This window comes from Miniopterus schreibersii, assembly GCF_964146895.1.
Source record: "Miniopterus schreibersii genome assembly, chromosome: 4".
Lineage (NCBI taxonomy): Eukaryota > Metazoa > Chordata > Mammalia > Chiroptera > Miniopteridae > Miniopterus > Miniopterus schreibersii.
Genome location: NC_138105.1, coordinates 68,889,466 through 68,912,385, shown reverse-complemented (window position 1 = coordinate 68,912,385; position 22,920 = coordinate 68,889,466). Strand labels below are relative to the sequence as shown.

The window sequence follows — 22,920 nt, the reverse complement described above, 5'->3', positions numbered from 1 at the left end:
TCTGGCCAAGAGCACATACCTCAGTTTTGGGCTTGATCCCCGGTCCTGGTCAGGTCGGGGAGCATGTGGGAGGCAACCAGTCGATGTGTCTCACATAGAGATTTGTCTTTCTCTCCCTCTCCCTCTCTCTCCCTCTCTCTCTCTCCCTCCTCCCCTCCTCCTTCTCTCTGAAGAACAATGTAAAAAATATCTTTGGGTGAAGATAAAAAGCAAAACCCCCAAAATATCACCATGATGGATAAACACAATGTGGCCCACCCATACAGTGGAATATTATTGAGCCATAAAAAGGAAGAAAATTCTGACATGGATGAACCTCAAAAACTACGCTAAGTGAAAGAAGCCAGACATAGAAGGAAAAATATTGCATGATTCCACTTATATGAAGTACCTAGAATAGGCAAATTCATAAAGACAGAAAGTAGATTAGAGATTACAGGGACTGGGGTGGAAAAAATGAGTTATTGCTTAATAATTATGGATTTTCTGTTTGGGGAGGTGAGAAAGTCTGGAAATAGAGAGTGTTGATGGTTGCACAACACTGCAAAAGTAATTGATACTACTGAACTTTACACTTAAATATTATTAAAATGGAAAATTATGTTATATATTTTACAACTTAAAAATTAATCACATTAAATATACCAAAAAACATGGAACAAAGTACTTTAAAGGGTGAATTGTATGGTATGTAAATTATATCTCAATAAAACTATTTAATAAAACAGTGTATTACAAGAGTTGCAATTTAGAGATTTGGAAGTTACCATCATTATCACTTGCAACTGCCTCTCAACAAAAGCTGGTGGCACTGGTGACTGGAGACAGTAACATTCCTGCAGGAAGACCCATTGTCTCCATGATGTGTTTTCCACATGCCAGTGCAGTGCAGAAGAAAGATGACCTCCACCCACTTCTCCCACCCACATCTCATGTTTCCACTTGATAGAACCTAATTGGCACACAGAAGTCTAGCTGTAAGGGAGTCTGGGAAACATAGTTTTTAGCTTTGCAACCTCTGTAGTATGGGACTGCACACTAGGAGGTTGGGATGGTGCCTCAATGCTTGTCATCTTTTGGTTTTGCTTGTACAGCATTCTTTCCCTCTTCTTTCTGTCTTTCTTTTTTTGTTGTTGTTGTTAATCCTCACCTGAGGACATCTTTTCCATTGCTTTCTCAGAGAAAGTGGAAGAGAGGGAGGGAGGGGGAGAGAGACAGAGACAGAGAGAAACATTGATGTGAAAGAACCACATTGACTGGTTGCTTCCCACAAGCAACTTGACAGCAAGTGGGGGGTAAACCTGCAACCCACATACATACCCTTGACCAGGAATTGAACCCGTGACCCTTTGGTGTGTGGGCTGACACTCTAACCATTGAGTCACACCAGCCAGGGCTCTTTCCCTCTTTTAATAGTAAAAGCTCCGTATCTTCCCCTAGTTCCTTTATTTTCTATCCAGTATAGGTTAGATGAAACTAACTTCACTCTCTGGATCCACGGGGTGATCTACAGTGAGGTCTGGCCAAGCCATATAATCCATTGCTCCAAACCCATGATTGGCTCAGGGATGGGCACATGACATGGGATGGACCAATGAGAGTCATTACTTTGTGAGCTCTTTTTGCTGAAGTTGTTGAGCTTGGAAGATGTAAGTTCCTGGGAGCCATATTCGGCTAAAATGGAATCCTTTGTAGAGAATAACAGAGACAAGAAATGAAAGAGACACAATCCTGATGATATAACAACCCCTGGATCCAGCCATGCCTGAATTCCATTATCCCTGAATTTTTTTTATGTGAGCGAGTAGGTATCTTTTTTTGTTTACGATTGTTCAAGTTGCCTTTCTACCACTTGCTAGCAGAGGAGCCCTGACTAATATATAGAGACATGTCAGCAAGAGCAAAGGCGTGCTAGACACGCATGCTATAGATTCATTCACTCATTACATTCTTTTTGATCATTTTTTCTGGTCAGGCCCTATGCAGGGTGTGGGAAAACAAATGCCTTGACTGTGTCCTCCTCTGGCTGGACACACAAAGGGGTCACAGGAGAGTAGAGGCAATAACTGCTCAAGCACCGATTAGGAAAACCTATTAGCCAGGTGATAGGAGTTGGTGGGGATCCAACGTCCCTGCACCCAGCCTCCTGCACATTGTGGAGAGCAGACTTTGCCCAGTGCCAGACCCTGAGCCACCTGATCCATCGGTTTTGCTGCATGAGGTCCTTGAGAAGCTCATCTCTCTTCAATGATGGTCCACAATTCTGACCACTACACTAACCACAGAAGAAGGCAGACACCATGCTCATCACAGCATTGGCCATGATACTGACCTTGAAGTGGACAACGGTACAGCCAGGACACTGAGTATGACCCTGACCACAGTATGATCTGATCATAATTTTGACCATAGCATGGCCAGGTAACTGTCCAAAGCAAGGTCAGAACATGACCAGGGCAGTGATTGTGATTCAGAGCACAACACAGCCAAGGAAATGGTTACCACACTGACCACAACACAACCAGGAATGACTGGTGGAGACCACAATATTGACCACAACGCTGACCCCAGTAGAACCAGGAAGCTGGTGGCAGCCCCTATCACAGTTCAATAGGACACTGACCACAACATGTTCAGGACACTGAGATTGCCATTGACCACAGCTGTGGTCATGACCACAGCACTGAATGTATTGGCCAGGGTCCAGTTGCAGGAATAAAGCGAACACCAGGTAGTTCAATAGAAAAAATTTACTATGTGGATTTAAGCAGAGGTGTTAGTTAAACTTTAAGAACAAATGGGAGAAGGTGAATTGGCTCTGGGTTAGAAAGCACAGGGATGAGGTAGAGTCTAGGGGCTGGGGCCACCTGCCAGGAGCTGAACCACGGTGGATTCTGTCCACTGGGGTTGAGAGCGCAGAGGAGACACAACAGCCACTTCTAGAGACACCCAAAGTGGAGAGAGATGGAAATATGCTCTGGCTTCTTTCTTCCCACCTGCCAGTCTCCCTCCAGGCCTCCCATTGGCTGAGCCTAGCCTGATGCAAGGGAGCCTGGGATATATAGTTTGCAGGGGTCACCTGAACCTAGAAACTGTAGTTTTCAGGGACCATCTTCCCCAAAACAGAGAAAGCTGGTTGGGAATGTACTTAAGGGCATATTGACTGATGCCAATTACACAACACAGGCTATAGCTTGACCATGACAATGACCATCTCAAGGGCCAGAGCCCAAGGAGGACATTGTTCACAGTCTTGAAACACAGCACTAACAAGAACGCCACTCAGTAGGAAAGGGACAAGTAGTAACCCCCCCCCCCCCCAGTGTTGACCGCAGCCCACTCTTGGCCAAGAGCTTGAGGGTTGCACCAACCAACATCCCTCTCCTGCCCCTTGCCTATGGCAGACTTGCCCTGAGGAGTCAGCAAAGGACCAGCTCCTGTTTGGAAAGAGGAGGTAGAGGGACAAATGAGATGCTCTTCCTGGCTCGGCTTTTGTTTGTGTCCCACATCCCATGGCCAGTGTCCTCAGCCCCGTGCTTCACTGCAGTAAAGCCCTCTGGGGACTGAGCACTGGCTAGGTGCTCTATTTGCCCACCATCCACAGATGTCTCTCAGCAGCTCTGTGAGGACACAGGTCTTCTGAGGGAAGGAATGCTCTTTGCCTGAGGTCACATGGCCAAGAAATGGCAGAACCAGGGTTGAACCCAGGTTCTACCGGACTCCAAACTCTTCCTCCTTGCTTTGACAAAACCATCCATAATGTGCTATCTGCCTCGCACACAGAAGGGTAAAAAAAAAATGCCAGGCCTGCCCCTTATCATCGCCAGTTCTTCTCTAAGCCGACTTGCTTGCTGCCTCCTAAAAAAAGCCACCGAGGGACTACAGGGAGGAAAGGTGCCTGGGGAGACCCACGAAGGAGAAAAGGCGGGGAAAGGCTCGAGGCGGGGCAAGGACGCCCTTCACATGCAGATGATGCCGGCAGCCTCCATAAGGTTCTCCCGCCGCCCGATCTCTAATTTTGGGCCTTTGGAAAGGGAACCGGAGAGTGTCCCAGGTGTGGCGGGGGAGGGCGCGACGGGAATAGGGGGTGGGATGGGGAGAGTGAAAACAGGGTGCCCCCTTTGGGGGCCAGGCCCACCCTGCCGGCCGTCCCCATCGCCCTCTGGTCTGGCTCCCGCCCCCCGTTTTTGCTTTTCACTCCCAGTCTCCATCTCTGCCCCACGCCCCTTGTCCCAGCAGTGACCCCTTCCTCCAGTGTCCCATTTTACAGACTGACTCAGTTTCCCTCTTGATTCTTGAGTTCTTTCAGGAGGGAGCCTCTCCATTTCTCTTCTTTGCTACCAGGCCCTCCTCCTCCCCTCGCCCCTTGACCCCGCTCGGCCCCCATTTTCGAACGTGGGAAATGTCCAGGGAGGGTGACATTTACAAACACGTGACGGAACCCCATTCCATCTCGGTGACCCGCCCGCATAGTGGCCGGGGGGCTGCTGGGTTTGGCCCCCAGCTACTGGGTACCCAGTGCGGGCTCCCCGCGTCCCCGCCCCCAGACCCCGCCGGGTGGGCGCCCCTAGACGAGCTGGAGGCGGGGCGGGGGGCGGAGCCCGCAACAAAGACTCGGAGGAGTGAGGGGCCGGGGGCGGGGCGGAACCCGGGCGCCGGGAGGCGGGGAGGCGGCGCGGAGGGTCGCCCGGCCGGCGGGCGGGTCGCGCCTGGTGGCCGTCCCGCGCCGAGGCGCCGCGAGGGGGGCGGGGGCAGGACGCGGGGGGGCGCGTCATGTGGCCGCTCACGGTCCCGCCGCTGCTGCCGCTGCTGCTGCTGTGCTCAGGCCTCGCCGGACAGGTAGGGGCCCGGCAGGCAGGTGCGGGCGCCGGGGCGCCGGGAGGGGAGGGCGGCTCACGGGGCTCCCCAGGAACGGGGCCGGGGCTGCCGAGGCCCCCGGGCTGCGAGGGGCGGAGGTCGCGGCGGGGGAGGGGCTGGAACGGCCACCCCGGCTTGGGGAGAGAAGTAGGGCTTCGGATCCAGCCTCAAGCTGGGATGATTTGGGGGACAGTCTGACCCCATCTTCGGGGTTCTCAGCTCCTCGGTGACCCGGGGCCACCACGCCCGCCATCTCGATGGAGCTGAGTGGGGTTGGGGGGAACTTCAGGGGGCTTTGGGGTGTTGCTTACCCTTCCCTCCCCCCTTCATGGCGGGAGGTCCCCAGCTTCTGAAGCCCCCGCTCCTCGCCTGCACCCCCAGGGTGGAGAAGGGGGCGGGACTCACGCGTGAGTGACTGATGGGGACGTGTGAGGGGCTGCTGGGTGCGGGGTAGACGTGTCTTTGTGTCATGGCTGGGTGTGACTGGGAGTTTGTGTGTGTGGCTGCTGGTGTGTGTCCAACTGTGCGTGAGTTGGGTGTGATGGGAGGGTGTTTGTACGTGAGGAAGAGTGTGTGACAGCGGGAGGCTGTGACTGGGGGGTGGTGTAACAATGGGGGGCCTGGGAGGCTGTGACTGGGGGGTTGGTGTCCGTGTGAGTGGTGGTGTGAGAGCGAGTAAGGGCTGTTATTCCCGGCTGTACCCGGGCAGCTGTAGCTGTGCGTAAAGACTGTGACAGTGTCCCCACGACTCTGTCCACCTGCCTGGGTGTCGTACAAAATGCACGCAACCAGGTGTGTGGCTGTGTGAGAGCTTTGGGGTGAGTGTGCTGTTCGGTGCCTTTGAGTAAATCACTTAAAAGGGGGTGTAAAGAACAAGGGCCGTGTGTGCAAATGTGTGCACCCATGCACCTGTGTGTGTATGTGTGCTGGTGGGGCCTTGAACACTCCATTTGCGCTCCCACAGAAGCAGGTCTCGCTCTCCATGTTACCACCATCTCTTTGGCAGGCTTGAGGACCTTGCACAATGTGGGGGTCCAAGCTTTTTTCAGCTATTGGGAAGCTTCTTTCCTCCTCCATCTTGGGGGTGGGAGCACCCTCAGGCTCTCAGATCTGTAGGAACTCAGAGGGAAGCTGGAATGGAAAAAAATGAACTGATGATCACGGCTAACATTTATTAAGTGCTTATTATGTGCTGGGCATTGTTTCAAGCACACGGCATGAATTAATCATTTAATCCTCCCAGCACCCCACTGGTGGGTGCCATTGTTACCCTCATTTACCATATGGCGAAACTGAGGCACAGAAAAATTAAGTCACGTGCTCAAGCTCAGACTACTTGGGAGTGGCAGAGCTAGGGTTCCACAGACAGTCTGGTTTCTGAGCCCACATGTTTACCTTCTTGTGAAAGAATCCGCTCCATGGTTGTGGACAGTGCCTGTGTGGACACTGGAGGGGGTTTAGGTAGAAGCTCCAAGGAAAAATAGTCCTGGCACATTCTCTTTCCTGGTCAAGAGAAGAAAGGAATCAGACCCTTGTACCCAACCTGAAAGGGGCATTGGGGGGCACGGTGACCTAGATAGGATCTTCAGACCACAAGGAGAGGTTGTGAGGTCCCCTTTCTGGAGGAGCCCCCCTCCCCCCGTTTTCCCATCTTAGGACCCACATACTGGTGGGATAGGAAGCGTGCTCAGCACCTAGCATCAGGCTGCACACAGTAGGTACTCAATTGATACGGGAACCAGAGAGAAGTAAAAAGAGTCAGCTGAGGAAGAGACAAGAGATCACAAGAGGCATATACTTTAGAATCTGCTGGAGAAAAATGAACCGGGTGTGAAGTTGAATTTATTTCCAAGCAGGATCCTTGGGACCACCACCTGGGTACTCTCCGCCGCCCGGCTAGCCCCTAGGGAGCTGGCTTTCCCGCCTCCCAGCCAAGACTGCCTAGGGGGGCGGGAGCCTGTGCGTCTCACTGACCCCCGGGCGGGGACCGAGTTGCTTGGGGGCGGGGCTAAACAGGGGCCGGTGGAGGCGGGGCCGAGTGGCGGATGGGGCGGGGCTGCCGAGGGCCTATCGCCCGCTGCAGTTCCGCAGGCGGCCACCGGGGGCGCTACGGTGTCGTAAACCGGCCTCAGCCCCCAGCTTGCCTGTCGCCTCAGGGAGGGAAGGGGCCTGAAGAGTGGGTGCTCTGTCCCCTCTCCGTCCTCGCCATCGCTTCCCAGAGCTCCCTCCTCGGTCCCTGCTGGGCTCTGAGAACCACCAGGGTTCCTTTCTTAGAAGCATTCATTCGTCCGTTCAATCAGCAGATACGATTAAGCACTGGGATGCAGCCATGCGCCAAGTAATCAAATCCCTGCCCTCCTGGAGCCGATCTTCTGGCAGGAGAGACAGACAAGAACCGAATAAATACATAATACAAGGTCAAAACTAAATATAATACAATGCAAGTGTCATGAAGAAGTGGGGGAGAGGGAATTAAAGAGCGATGGTGGTGGGGAGGGGGCTGTTCTAGCAGCATGATCAGGGACAGTGTCTCTAAGGAGGTGGTATTTGAGGCCACACATGAAAGAGGCGAGAGAGGCAGCCTTCTGGTATCCAGGGGAACATTCAAGCAGGGGGACAGCAAGTGTAAAGGTCCTGAGGTGGGAACAAACTTGGTGAGTTTGAGGAGCAACAAGGAGGCTGGTATGGCTGGAGAGGGGTGAGCAAAAGGGGCCTTGTGGGGAGATGAGGTCAGAAGAAGGTCAGGGAAGTCAGAAGAGGGCAGGCCACATGGGAACTTGTGGGCAGTGGGCAGGAGTTTGGAGTTGGCCTTGAGAGCGGGGGAGTAGCACCTGTCAGACGAGACGCCCCTCCTTCCATGCTCTGTCCAGGATGTTCTAGATGTAGCCCATGAGTGCCTGGGAGCTACCAGGGAGCTTTCCCTGTGGGAAAGATGCCCTTTTCTTGACCACTTGGTCTCCTCTAAGATCTAGCTACTTCTTTGGCACTATCTGGGTTTGGGGTCACCTCTTCCCTGGGGTCTCCATGGGATAGGATAGGAGTAGTAGTCCAGTTTGCATTGCATGCTTCAGGGCTTATGCACTCGCTATTCCTTCTGCCTGGGACACTGTTCTCCCAGGTAGCTACCTGACTCTTCCTCTCTCCTTTTGCTCAAATGTCACCTCCTCCAAGAGGCCCACCTCGAACATCCACCTACCCACTGCCATTCTCTGAGCTCTTGATGTTATTTTTCTTCATAGCCTTTGTCACTATCTTTACACAATGTTTATTCACTCGAAGGTGCTCAACAAATATTTGCTGAATGAACCGATGGCTGGATTCCTCTCCTCCTCCCACAGAATCTTTTCTTTCTCAGACCGTGGGCCTCTTGTGCCAAGGGAAAGTCAGCGAAAACACTCTGTCCTAGCACCATCCCATACCCATCCTAGCCAACCGCGGCTCCTGGATGTGAAGCATCAGGAAAAACCCTCTTCATCTGTGCCTAAAATTCCACATTAAAAGGCACCGCCACTTGGGGTTAAGATGCTGTTTTCTCAGGCCCCTTTTAGAAAATATAAATGTCCCAGGTGGAGGGAAGTAACGGGAAATCTTAAGGATTCCAAGATAATAAATGAATTGGGTATTTTCTTCCTAAGGAAGATCCAGGTTGGGACTGGGCGACACCTAGTGGTTGAATAAGGTTTGTGCAGAGACTGTGTGTGTGTGTGTGTGTGTGTGTGTGTGTGTGTGTGTGTGTGTGTGTGTGAGAGAGAGAGAGAGAGAGAGAGAGAGAGAGAGAGAGAGAGAGAGAGAGAGAGAGAGAGACTATGATAAAGGTGTACTGACTGATGTCCCTGTGTGTCACAGCCCCCTCCAGAATGAGGCATGTGAAGCACTGGCCTCTGGTGTGAAGTTGAAGGGGTGCCAGAAAGCTCCGAAACCAAGATAAATGGTATCCCAATGCAATATCTTAATAAAATAAAAATTAATTCCAAAAATCTATGATGTACAAAATATCAAAATTTTAAATAAAGACAGGATCAAACTCTGCACTTGCACAACTCACATCACTTGCCTCACTGTACCCCTGGCTCTATGGGCGTGTCTGTAATGTCTATGTGTGTGTGTGTGTGTGTGTATGTGTGTGTTTAGGGATTGTGTACCTGGCATTGGCCAAGTGTGCCATAATCATGTCTGTGGGTGTGTACACACAGTGACTCTGTGTCCTTATGGGTCAATCATGTGGGTGTATGCATGGATTTCTCATGAGCACAGCAGCTGGTGCAGGCAATGACTTTGTGCTTCCAGAATTCAGTGTCAGTGCTGTTTTCCCTATTTCACGCCTTGTGTGTTCATTTGGGAAGCATTCTCTGGGAGCCTTCTGTGTGTTGAGCCTTAAACCAGACACCAAAGGCTGGGTGACAGTTTGAGCTCTCAAGGGGTAGGATGGAGGATTTCACTTCTGTGATGTTGGGTCTGGTTGTGCTGGGGAGAAGGGAGCTGTGACAGGAGCAGGAGACTTTGTTCCCACTTTTCGGGAACTCTTGTCTGAGAACATCAACATGTCTTCACGCCCAGAGTGGGAGCCTGGTCTGTGTTACCACCTCACCCCTCACAGAGCGAGGAGACACCAGATGGAGCAGAGAGGAGTCAGAATAGATACCATGAAGTCTGTGTAAAGCGGCTTATTTGCACTGGGAGCCCCAGTAGGCTCTCAGTGCCTGTTTACTGTACTTTACACACAGTTCTAACAGTGCTGCGCAGGGAAGACAGGGAGTCACAGTGTGGGAGACAGAAACCAAAAGGCGAAGTCAGCCAACGCTGTTGAATGAAATGGCAGATAGCTCCTTACCTTTTAGGCTCTGAGAGTGCTCCAGTTATTCCCAAGAAAAACACACGGTGTGCACATGCTGAGCCAGGTTCTTTCTCTTCCCAAGTTCTCTAGTAATTCCTACATGAAAGACATCAAGTGGGGTGCTGGGGATATGAAGGCTGTGGCACAGCTCACTGTGGAGGGGCTCTCAGGGCCAAGTTGGGGAGCATGCAGCAGGCACATGGTACAATGTGCAAAATGTCAAGTCAGGCAGGCTTCCTGGAGGAGGTGGCATTTGAGTTGGGCCTTGAAGGATGAGTGAGTGAAGATTGGAGGGTGGACATTTCATGCAGAAGGAGGTCATTGGCCAAGCTAGCAAGACTTACAGCACATGGTGGGTCCTGAAAATGGGAATCAGGTGGAGTGGGGATGGTGCACATGGGGAACTGAGAAAGGTGGTGAGCTTGGAGAGGTAGGTTGTGATCTGGCTCTAAGGGACTTGAAGGCTGGTTAAAGGTTTTACAATTTATTGAGCTGGCAATATAAGACCATAGAATGGGATGTGTGCGTGTGCATGCATGCCTCTGTGTGTTTTTAAACAGAAGGTCATTTAAAAAATTTCAGCACAATATACATAAAATTTACTATCTTATCCATTTTAAGAGTACAATTCAGTAGAATTCAGTGCATTCACGTTTCCATGCAGCCACCACCACCATCCATCTCCAGGACTCTTTTCATGTTCACGAACTGAAACTTTGTCCCCAATAAATGATAATTCCCATCCTCCCACCCCTACCCCCTCCCGGCCCCTGGCAAACATTTTACTTTCTGTGTCTATGCATCTGACTCCTCTAGGGACCTCATATAAGCAGAACCATACAGTATTTTTCTCTTTGTAACTGCCGTCCTTCACTTAGCATGATGCCCTCCAGGTTTACCCATGTTGTAAAAAGGAATTGCATTCATTTTTCGGGCTGAATCAGATCCCATTGTACGTACACATCACACCGTGTTTACCCCTTCATCCTTTGGTAGACACTTGGGTTGCTTCCACCTTTTGGCTACTGTGAGTAATGCTATGAACATGGGTGGACAAATATCTTCCAGCTCTTTTGAATATATATCAGAAGTGGGACTGCTGAGTTATATGATAATAATGGATTTAATTTTTTTTTTCTTCATTTTAAACAAGAAGTTTAAACAAGAAGCTTGACTTAAAGGGAAAATTATCTAGGATACATGTTTTGTTAATGCTCACCCGAGGATATTTTTCCATTGATTTTTAGAGAGAGAGGAAGGGAGGAGAGAGAAAGAAACATCTATGTGAGAGACACACACTGATTGGTTGCCTCTCACACGTGCCCCAGCTGGGGCCGGGAATTGAACCCGAGACCCTTCGGTGCAAAGCCAACCCTCTAACCACGGAGCCACACTGGCCAGGTTTAGGGCTCATTTCTTTTAAAGTAATTTATCCCTACTTAAAAGACAGATTACCCTACATGTAACAGCTATGTACAAAAAAGTTATAAAATTGTCCTTGGTTTTACAATGATAAATGAAAACATTAAAATTCTGCAATCAAACAAGGTTTGCAAGGATCTTTATGCTGTTCTTTTTTTGTTAAACAGTGAGAGCAAAATAACTTACTGGAATATAAAGATAAGAGCCAAATGAGTTTCTACTAACGGAGAAAGGGGATATTTTCACAGAACCAGTACTTTCCCCCCTCCCATCCATTGGCCACTTAGCTTAAAAAGTGCAAATGCTGTGCACATACATCAGTTACTTTATGCACAATAAACGAATGGGGAAGGGGAAATGCAAGAGTAGAGAAAACTATACTGTAGAAGTCAGGGCGTTGTGGCACCAAGTGGCGGTTTTCTAATTGAGACTGTCCTCTTGGTCTGGAGGGACCGGGCCCGGGAGTAAAGGGGGCAGGTTCCCTGTCTAGCGGGTGCCTCGAGTCTGCTGCTGGACCGCAGCAGCTGTGTCCCCACCCTCCCTTTCCTACTGTGCACGTGTGTGTTTCACCGATTGGCTGCCCCTCAAATTGGACTCTCACCTGCCTCACCCACAAACCCTGTCCTTCGCAATAGGCGTTCGTTAGTTTACTAAGTGGTGTATGCCTCTCAATCTTACCCTGCACCCCAGGACCATCCTGCCTGCCACCTTCACATGAACATGATCGTTGTGCTCAGTCTGGATTCCTTCCTTGGGCTTTTCGTGGGCTCGCCCAGGAATCTCCTTCACAAAAGACGCAGCAGGCCCACGCCCAATGAGTACACGAGCTGCACCAGGAGCCAGTCATGTATTTCAGTTTTTGAGGAACTTCCTTACTGTTTTCCACAGTGGCTGCCCCATTTCCCACTCTCACCAGCGGTGCACAAGGGTTCCACTTTCTCCACAACCTCACTAACACTTGTGATTACTCACTTTTGATTCTGGCCCATCCCATGGGGGTGAGGCGATCTCTCGTGGTGGCTTTGGTTTGCATTTCATTAAGGGTTAGTGCTGTGGAGCATCTTTTCATGTGTTTACAGGTCATTTGTACATCTTTGGAGAGAAATGTCTAGTTAAGTCCTTTGTCCATTTTTAAATTGGGTTGTTTGGGTTTTTGTTGTTGTTGTTTAAAGAGGTTTTAGAGCCAGGAATGAGACATGATTGGATTTGTGCGAGGGACAGATCTTCTGGCTATAACATGGAAGACAGACTGGAGTGGGAAGAGTAAAGGCGTGAAGACAGAATTACTTCAGGAGCTGCAAGGGCCTGAGGCAGATTGGCACCAATCTGAGGTGCTGCGAGACTAACACTTGGGGTGGGGCACTGAGGGAGGGCCCTTCTCATTGTCTGCTGTCTGGAGTCCCTGACGACGAGGCTGCAGGCTCCTTCCCACTCCTCCTGGAATGCTGAACCAGGTGGGAAAGCACAGTTGACAGGAGCAAGACTGTGCTGAGAGGAGAGAAAAAAACAGCTCTTCCTCGGGCGAAAAAAAGGAGACACATTTCAACACCATTTCCCAAAACTTGCTGCAACCAAGAATTTAAAGCCAGCCACAGGCTAGAAGGCTCACACCATTTGGATTCGGAGGGACCCAGAGCTGTGGATGCATGGGCATCAATTCATACCTTTTTTTAATGTGTGAAATGAAATACTATGGGGGTCAAGATGGCCCAACTGACAGAGGCCACTTGGCTTACTGCAAAGGCCACTTAGTTTTGCTTGGTTTGCATTTTCTAGCTTTTCTGCTGGAACTTATGTTTTATGCTTGATGCCTTAATTCATAATTTTGAGTCAATTTTCTTCTTGGCATAAAACCTGCACATTGTAAAGGTATGGCTTGATCCATTGTTTTGAAGTGACCTAGCTTTAGCAGCACCAGGTCAAGAAACAGAACTTTGCAAAAATCCAGAGGCCCTCCCCTCATGCTCCTTCCAGGTGCCTGCCCCCTCCCCCCAAGTAACCCGCCACTAAGCTGACATCTCTCATGCCCGGTTTCTTCCGCTCAGCATACTGTTTGTAAGATGCCTCCACATCATTGTTCTGGGAGAGATCACGTTTTCATCTCTTTATGGCGTCCCACTGTGAATGCACCGACGCGTCCGGCCTAGGCATCTGCATTGGTGGTTTGTGGCCGACACAAACAGCGCTGACAGAGACACTCTGCACGTCTGCGGTGGGTGTGAGGGTGTACACATTCTGTAGGTTCTCTTTACTCACAGCAGTCATGCTCTGTAAAGACCCGGCGGACACTGAATTAGCGAGTACCGAATCGTCGCAGGGTTAGATTCCTGCAAGCCTCTGGTCCCAACATATTTATGGACCAAACAATAGCAGCCTTGTTTTATATGTGTTTCTGTTTAACAACACCTTATTTAACATATATTGTGGGTTTATTAGTATCGAACTCACAGCCAAAGGCAGCATAACTCATACCTGAATGAAATTTATAGGCCAGACGTAATTTCTCCTGAAGACACATCGCAACTTTCCTGTGCTTAGAGACACTCGACAGCCCTTCAGCATTATGCGTGGGAGCCACTTAAATAGAGAAATCACCACTAAAAACCATGAAAACATGAACAGCTTGGCACTAAATGGACTGAAAAGGACATGTTTACAGTTAGGAGAGCTGACACGGGAAGGCAGAGGATGGCTGTGTTGAACCTCAGCTGGGAGCCTGTGTGTGGGTGACCAAAATTCTGCCACTCTGCGTGCATATCCACGAATGACCACAAAAGCACTGCGACTATTGATTTGGAGGTTACAAGTAAATTGTAACGAGTAGGCAAGCTTGTCAGAAAGGAATCTGCGAATAGTGAGCCTCGACTGTATATACCTAAGAGTAGGGTAGGGTTGCTGGGTCATGGTGGTGGATATATTGAGATTTAGGAGATACTGCCAAACAGCCTTCCAAAGTTCCGAAGGCTCTCCGAAGAGTTTACCAATGTACTCTTCCACCGGTACTGCCTGAGAGCTCCAGTTCCACACTGTTGCCAACACCTGGTGGTGTCTTTTTCATCTCAGACATTCTCATGAGTGTGTAGTGATATCACATTGTGGGTTTAATTTGTAGTTCCTGGTGACTAAAAGTTCGAACTACCTTTTCATATGTTTATTGACCACTCAGGTATTTCCATTTGTGAAATGCCTATTCAAGTCTTTTGCCCATTTCTCTATTAGGCTGTCTGCCTTTTTCTTATTGATTTGTAGGAATATCTCTATCTACCTATACATATTTTATATAAGTATAAAGTCAGGATATGAGTTCCTTATCGGACATAAAGATTGCAAATACCTCCTGTTACTCTGTGGCTTGTCGTTTCATTTTCTTCATGGTATCTTTGATCAATAAAATTTTAATGTAGTTTAAATAAGTTTTTTCCTTCAAGGTTAGTGCTTTGTACTGTCCTGTTTTAGTGACCTTTGCCTACCCCAGAGTAATGAAGATATCCTTCTATATTTCCTTCTAAAAGCTTTATTGTTTACCTTTCACCTTTAGAATGCACATTCTACCTGGAATTGATTTTTGTATGTGATGTGAGGTAGGGATCAGCATTATTTATTTCCCTATGAATAGGTCCGATTGACTCAGCACCATGTAGTCTGTCTGTCTGGGATAGGACCCTGGGGGGCCCTTTGAGAAAGTTTCTTAGCATCTCTGTGCCTCTTTCCTCATTTTAATTATAATCCTATCTACTTCATAGTGGTATTCTGAGGGTTAAATGAGTTATCACATGTATATCACTGCAAATGGTGCCTAATATGTGATAAGTATTTAATAAACCTTAGCAAATATTGTTCTGACAATAACTTTCTGACAGTTATGAATGTTTTTCCTCCTGTGAATTTTCAGGGGAAAAACATTACTTTCCATGGCTCCCAGCCTCAGTGTACTCAGGCTGCTGTAACAGAACACCACAGACTGGGTGGTTTATAAACAACACAGATTAATATCACACATACACACACAAAGAAAAGATCTATATCTCACAGTCTGGAGGCTGAGAAGTCCAAGATCAAGGTGTTAGCAGATGTGGTGCCTGGTGAGAGCCCATTTCCTGGTTCATAGGAAGTGTCTGCTTGCTGTGCCCTCACATGGTGGAGGGGGTGAGGGAGCTCTCTGGGGTCTCTTTTATAAGGGCATAGCTCCCATTCATGAGGGCTCCACACTCATAACCTAATCACCTCTCAAACACCCCACAACCTAATACCATTACCTTGGGGTTAGGGCTTCAACATGAATTTTGGGAGAACAAACATTCGATCTACAGCACTCCCAAGCACCATACTTACAGTGATGATGGTGATGGAGAGGAGGAGACACTTCTGGGGATATTTCTGTATCAAAATCAGACGGCATTGGTGCTGGCTTGGATGGAGGAGTAGGGGAAGAGAGAACAAGGGGGTAAAAGGGAGCAAGTTCTGTAGTTTCTAACTGTTGATACACCTGGGTTATGTTCCTGGGAAGCAAGGAACATAGGCCGCAAAAATCAAGCAAGAACTCATTCTCATGTCAGTGCAAGTACAGGGCACCTCAAGGAAGGGGGCTTGCAGGGGACGTTTAAGAATGTTCCCCTTGCCTGGCCGGGTGTGGCTCAGTGGTTGAGCATTGACCTAGGATCCAGGCGATCGGGGTTTGATTCCTGGTCAGGGCACATGCCCGGGTTGTGGGCTCGATCAATGACTCTCTCGTTGTTGATGTTTCTATCTCTCTCTCTCCCTCTCCTTTCCTCTCTCTGAAATCAATAAAGATATATTAAAAAAAAAAAAGAATGTTCCCCTTGCCCTGGCCAGTTTTGCTTAGTGGTTAGAGCAGCAGCCTGTGGACTGAAGGGTTGCAGTTTGATCCCCGGTCAAGCGCATGTACTTTGGTTGCAGGTTGCACTGGGGTGCATGCAGGAGGCAACCAAGCAACCAACCAACCAACCAATGCATTTCTCTCATGTTGATGTTTCTCTCTCTCTTTCTCTCTCTCCCCCTCCCTCCCCCCTTCCACTCTCTCTAAGAAAATCAATGGAAAAAATATCCTTGGGTGAGGATTAAAAACAATGTTCCCCTCATTTTTAAAAAACCATGTTTTTATTAATTTCAGAGAGAGGAAGGGAGAGGGAGAGAAAAACATTAATGATGAGACAGTCATTGATTGGCTGCCTCCTGCACGCCCCCTGCTGGGGATGGAGTCCACAACCAGGGTGTGTGCCCTGACTGGGAATCGAGCTGCAATCTCCTGGATCATAAGTTGATGCTCAACCACTGAACCACACCGGCTGAGCTGTTCCCTTCCTTTAACAGTTTTATTTAGGTATAATTTACATACCATAAAATCCACCTGTTTAAGTGTGCAATTCAATGGCTTTCAGTAAATTTACAGAGTTGTGCAAACATCACCTCCATCCAGTTTTAGGACATTTCTATCACCCCCCCAAAAGATCCCTCATGCCCATTTGCAGTCAGTCCATCCTCACTCCCACCTGAGATTATGAAATTGCCTGAAATTAGTGATTGTCTGGCTTCTTTCACTTAGCGAAATATTTTTCAGGCTTATCTATGTTGTAGAATGTATCCGTAGTTTGTTTCTTTTTATTGCTGAATGGCATTTCATCATATGGGTGGGCCAGTTTTATCCATTTACCAGTTGATGGGCATTTAGATGGTTTCCTTCATTATGAAAAATGCTGCTCTGAGTATTCATAGACAAGCCTTTCCATGGACATGTTTTGATTTCTCTTGGGCAGATGGACTTGTTGGGTCTTATGATAAATTTCTGTTTAACTTTTTAAAGAAACTGCTAAATTGTTTCTTAAAGTGGTTGTAACATTTTATATTCCCACTTGCAGTGGGTTCTGGTTTCACCACATCATCACCAATACTTGGTATTGTATTTTTAAAAAATCCTTACCCAAGGATATGTTTTTATTATTGATTTTAGAGAGAGAGGAAGGGAAGAGAGAGAGTGGGGAGAGAGGGGGAGAGAGAGAATTATTGATGTGAGAAGGGAACATCAATTGGTTGCCTCCCACATGTGCCCCAACTGGGGATCGAACTCGCAACCTTTCAGTATGTGGATGATGCTTCAACCAACTGAGCCGCCGTTCTGGTGGGTGCAACGTGCTATTAGTCCGACTGTGAAACACACAAGTGGAGATGTCCACAAAGCAGATGGGCATAGGGGTCTGAGTTCCAGGAGGAGATCTGGGCTGTAGATATACCTTTGGGAGGCCTCAGCTGTAGATTCACTTAGTCAATCAATCAACAATTTCTTGGGCACCTACTATGTGCCAATCACTGTCCTAAGTCTTGGGAGGTAGCTGTGAAAAATACAGACATGTAGGTATGTAGGTACCCTTGTGAAATTGCAAGTCTAGTGGAAGAGACAGACTATAAACAACTAAAAGTATAATGTCACATGCTGTTCAAAAAAATAGAGTGGTGTAAGGGACGGGGGGGGGGGGGGGGCTGCTGCTGTTGTAGATGAGGTGGCCAGGGAAGGTCTATAATGTCCATATTACTCAGAATCCAGTCAGGGAAACTAACTACCCTAGGGTTTCAAAGAGAGGGGATTTAATACAAGAACCTGGTTGAGTGTGAGATGGAAAAGTTAAGTCAAGCTGATGGAATGATCAGGGAATCCAGCAATAAGCCCTAATACAAAGCTGTTAGACGGACATGACAAAGGGTGGTGTGACGAGAAAGGGGCTCTGTGTGGGAGCTGGCACCACGGAGGGGGTGTAACCACTGTCAGAACCCCCCCCCCCCCCCCAAGCTGAAAGAGAGAAGAGAAATACCCCGGCTTCTTCCTTCCTCCCCACTCTCCAATCTCCCTCCATTGCCTCCCATTGGATGAGCTTAACAGGAAGCCAGTGTGCAAAGGAACCTGGGAAATGTAGTTTTCTGGAGAAGGGTAGGGCCTGTATCTTACCCACACAATGATAGAACAGAGATATAAATGAAGCAAATGAGCAAACCATATGTGTATCTGTGGTAATAGTGTTCTGGGTAAAGGACAACAAGTGCAAAGGCCCTGAGGCCAGATGGAACCAAAACCCTGGCATGATGGTCTAGACTAAGTGTACAGAGTGAGAGAGACTAAGGACCTATGACAAAGCCCTGGAAGATATAAATATTTAGGGAGAAGTCAGGAGACAGTGATGGTGCAGCTAGAGAAGAGGGGCAGAGCTAGAAATAAGGTGTCTGAAATCAAGGAACAAGTGACTTTCAAGAAGGAGGGAATGATTCATGAAGACTAACCTGTGAGAGTGACTAAATGAGGGCTTGTGTGAAGCACTGGCAAACTGGATGGTCATTAGCCACTTTGGTGAGAGGAGTCTTGGAATGATGGAGGAGGTGGGAGGTGAGGAAGTAGAGACAGCAAGGGCAGATGTGAGTGAAGACCATTCCTTACAGAAGCTTGGCTGAAAGGAGCTAGGGCAGTTTCCTACAGCACCGCTGGTGAGTGAGAGTATCACTGAGTTCCAAATTCTCTAAGCCAGGAGGCCTGGAGCCCAGTGGTTTTGGAATCTAAAATCAGACCTGGGTTCAAATCCTGGGCCCTCATTTACCTGCTGGGTCACCTTGAGCTGGTCCTCTCTCCTCTCTGAGTCCAGTCTCCTCACCTGTAAATAGAGAAGTCACTGCACTTTTCATGGGAGGTTGCAACAACTGCTCAGCAAGCACATCTGCACAGTGTTCAGCACTCATAAATGCAAGCTGTAGTACAAGTAGGCAAGGACGCATCTCATTTTTTAAAGCTCATTATCAGTTGCAAATAATAACAGTTTTGAAACGCCAATCCCAGACATCCTGCACCATCTCTCCTCCACTCTGCCCCAGCTCACTCTGCTCCAACCACAATGGCCTCCTCCCTGTTCCTTGAACACTTATGCTCCTGCCTAGGACCTTCGCACTTGCTGTTCCACTGCCTGGAACTCTTCCCTCAGATCTCCAAATAGCTCCCTCCCACGCCTTATTCAGGTCTCGGTTCAAACGCCACTTTCCCCAACCACCCTGTTTAAAGCTTACTCCCTATTTATTTCTCTGCCCCACCCGAACCCCGGTGTCTTATTTTACTTGTGTTTTCCTATTTCTTATCTGATCACCCCACGGGATGCTCAGCTACACAAAGGTAGGCATTTTGTTTGTTGTGCACAGTGCCTGGGACACAGATGCTCAATATATCTTTCACTTGATTCTCAGGACACTGGAGCCCTTGACACATATTAGGTCCACGGTCTTCATAACCACCCACTTTGCAGATGAGGAAACTGAGGCAGAGAGAAGTCATTGCTGGAGGCAGAACCTGCCTCTCGGTGTTGCTAAGCTCAGAAAAAAGGACGGTTGAAGACACGCACCCCGGTGTTCAGGGCTGCTCCCCAGGCGAGACCTCGCAAAAGCCTGAGTCATCGCCGCCTCCAGACGGCGGCGGCCGCGGATTGAGGGCGGCGGCGGCGCGAGGTGATGCGGGGACGCCAGGAGGGGGCGTGAGTGCAGGGAAAACAGAGGAAATTAAACCCGCCGGGCGCTCCTCCCCACGGCCTCGCCGCCCCCGCCCGCGGCTGGTGCGGGGGTGGGAGGTGCGGGGGCTCTGCACGCCCCGCTCCCCGAAGGGGCGGGCCCGGGAGTCCTGGGGCCTGGAGGAAGGTCCCAAGTGTCACTTCCCTGCCCCCACCCCAAGTTCAAGTTGCGAGTGGAGAGCCGCCCGGGACTTGTCTGCAAAAGGCTGGCGCCTGTCTCCGCTGTGCCGGGTCATTTTGCCGCCCCTGGGTGTACTGGGGAATCTCCCGCTGCCCTAGTGACCCCCATTACCGCACCTTTATCCAAGTCACCGCGCCTAATGGCTTCGGACGCGCCACTCTGGGCTTCCCTGGTTTCCAAACGACCCAGGGTCCCAGAGCGGCCCTGGTGCCAGGAAAGCCCCTTCTCCAAGGAAACGGACACTGGGCTGTCGGATTCACGGGAGCGCACCGGAGTCTCGCCCCCCAAAGACCCCCGTACCTGTCGTCCCGCGTCTGAGAGAGCCGGGGTTGGTGTCCAGACAGGAGATGGGTGGGGACTTGTGGCTCGGGTCCCAGTCAGCTTTGGGGGGTCGAGGTGGGCCGAGCGAGCGCCTCGGGCTCTGTGCGGGGAGGGCGGACCGGGAACACCGCCGGTGGGGGGGCAGGAAGCGGGGAGAGACACCGCTGGAGGCGGGGCTGGGGATGCCGCGGGGGTGGGAGCGGGGCCGTGGGGACGCTGAGGTGGTACCTCTCCTGGAGGGGCGGCCCCGAGCTGGGGAGCCGCGAGGCTGGGGGGGGCCGTCCGGGCGACCCCCGCCCCCCGCCGGGCCGCGGGCCTGAGCCGTGACGTCACGGCGGCTGGAAGTGCCCGGCGCGGAGGCGCGGGAGGGGGCGGGGGCCGAGCCGGCGCCTTATAAGCTGAGCCCGCCCGGCGCGCGGAGCCGCAGCCCGCGTCCCCGAGCCCCCCGGCCGGCCGGGACCCGGACCCCAGCTCGCACGCGCGGCCCCGGGGCGGCTGGGCGGCGAGGGACGGAGCGGCAGCGGCAGGCGGGAGAAGGGACGCGCGGCGGGCGGCCGCGGGGCATGAGGCGGGGGCGCGATGTCGGTGCCGCTGCTCAAGATCGGGGCCGTGCTGAGCACCATGGCCATGGTCACCAACTGGATGTCGCAGACGCTGCCCTCGCTCGTGGGGCTCAACGGCACCGTGTCCCGCGCCGGCGCCTCCGAGAAAATCGTGAGTGGCGGCCGCGCGGGGGGCGCTCCCGGGGGGCGTGGTGCCCGTGCAGCTGCCGCCGCAGCCCCCGGGGACCCCTGGGCCCCAGCCTCCCGGCTGGGGGCGCCGTCCTGGGGCTGGGGGCTGGACGCAGAGGCGGAGGAGCCGCGGACCCGAGCCACCTGGGCGCCGTGCCTTGTTGTTTCTCATCTCAGTGAGCAGTGTCCGAGGGGCTACATGTCCTGGGCTCGCTGAGGCCCGGCGGAGGCGGCGGGGGCCCGGGCTGCGCGGGGCAGAGCCGTGGGGGACACCGCCTCTGACTGGGGCAGCCTCGGGGTCTCCGAGCGCCCCCACCTTCGGGCTCCCCCTGTTTGCGTCGGCGCCTCGGCGCAGTCCCGGGTCTGTGTGTCCGCCTGCGTGTCTCCGCCTGTTCTTTCCCCGGTGGCAGCTTCTCCGTCTCTCCCTGCCTCGGTTTCTACTCTGTTGCGCTGTCTCTGACTTTGTATCTCTTTTTCATGTGTCTCTTTCTCTCTCCCCCATTCCTCACGCCCGGCATCTCCGTCTTCATGACCGGCTTCACCACCACGTGCTGAATATTTATTCCCATAACTCGCCCTCCCCGAAGGGGTTCAGACCGGGGCGGGGGCCGACGCTGCCCCCAGAAACTCCAGGGTTGCTCCCTCCCCGTGCCGCCCTATCTGCCACCCTCCCCCTCTAGCTTCCTGCCTCAGAGCTTGAGGGGAGGGAGGGCAACCCTGTCGCGTGGTCCTGGTGTCTGAGGAGAGGGGAGAGGCACCCTCGGTTGCAAATTTCCCTCCGCCCCGTCGAGCTAGGCCCCTCCCCCGCCCCTCCTCGGCAGTTTGCGGGACTCCTCCCCTACGTGGAGCTGGGACGTATGGGCTCGCTCTCCTGTTTGATTTCCCCCCAACTTCTCCAGCAACCCCGTTTAGCCCCCAGTGGCTACCACACTGCTTCTTTCTCTCCCTTCCATGAAAGAAAAGGGGTCTTTGCTCCCAAGAGTTGCAGGCAAGTGGAGAGGGGGTGCCATGCACTGTGCCCAGGCTTTGCCCAGCCCCTGGGGGGAAGTGGCACTGGGCTTGGCACAGATGAGGGCTTTCAGTCCAGATTCTCAGACTTGAAGCCAATGTGTGGACCAGTTTCTTTCTGTGTGTCTCAGAGTATGTCCTGGTGTGCCTATCTGTGTATGAGTTTCCGCGTGTCCACGGGGCTGTGTGTGAATGGGGGGTGTGAGAAAGGGTATGGGCTTTGCCAGCAGGAGGGTATGAGTGTATCTGCGTGTGTGAGGGTGCATCCCAGAACGAGTGTGAGTGTGTCTGAGTGAGTGTGCCTGGGTATGGATGTATCTAAGTGTGTATCTGCAGTTCTGTGTCCCTGACTGTGGGCTTGCATGTGTAATGTGACTGCATGTGCACATGTGAGTTTGTATACATGAGCCTGAGAAAGCCTTCTTGCTGTTACCTTCTGAGGGGCAAGAAAGATGTTGTCTCATTGAAATTAGAAGCCAAATTCCCCTCCCCACCATCTAAGGGGTACAAGTTTGTGTAAATGTGTGCATGCATTATGTGCAGCGTATGGTGTGTAAATGAGAGCATATGCTGTGTCTGGGGAATGTGTACATAAGTGTGTAAGAGTGTGTCTCTGAGTTATGATTTTGTGTTTGCATATGTGTCTGTATAAATATATGCATGTGAGTGTTTGTGTGCATTTAAGTGTGGACATGTACGTATTTTATTTTTAATTTAATTTAATTTTTTAACAAATTTATCTTTATTGATTTCAGAGAGAGGAAGGGAGAGGGAGAGAGAGAGAGAGAGATAGAAACATCAATGATGAGAGAGAGTCATTGATTGGCTGCCTCCTGCACACCCCTGACTGAGGACCGAGCCTGTAACCTGGACATGCAACCTGGACATGTACCCTGACCAGGAATTGAACCGCGACCTCCTGGATCCTAGGTCGATGCTCAACCACTGAGCCATGTCAGGCCGGGCTGGACATGCATGTCTTTAGAAGAGTGTGCATATATGTGCAAATGTGTATCT

The 22,920-nt window shown here is 50.9% G+C and overlaps 1 protein-coding gene across 2 annotated transcripts in view; it reads left to right on the top strand.

Moving 5' to 3' along the window:
* The first annotated feature begins 4,710 nt into the window (after nucleotides 1-4,710).
* Nucleotides 4,711-22,920, top strand: part of OLFM2 (olfactomedin 2) — a 63,599-nt gene continuing 45,389 nt past the window's right edge. Inside the window, exon 1 of one of the 2 annotated variants that reach the window (XM_081136135.1) lies at nucleotides 4,711-4,839. In XM_081136135.1, the coding sequence (XP_080992261.1) occupies nucleotides 4,774-4,839 (66 nt within the window). In that variant the 5' untranslated portion in view covers nucleotides 4,711-4,773. Of the gene's footprint in view, nucleotides 4,840-20,533; nucleotides 20,879-22,920 lie in introns of those variants that run through there. The other variant, XM_081136134.1, reaches the window with a different exon arrangement.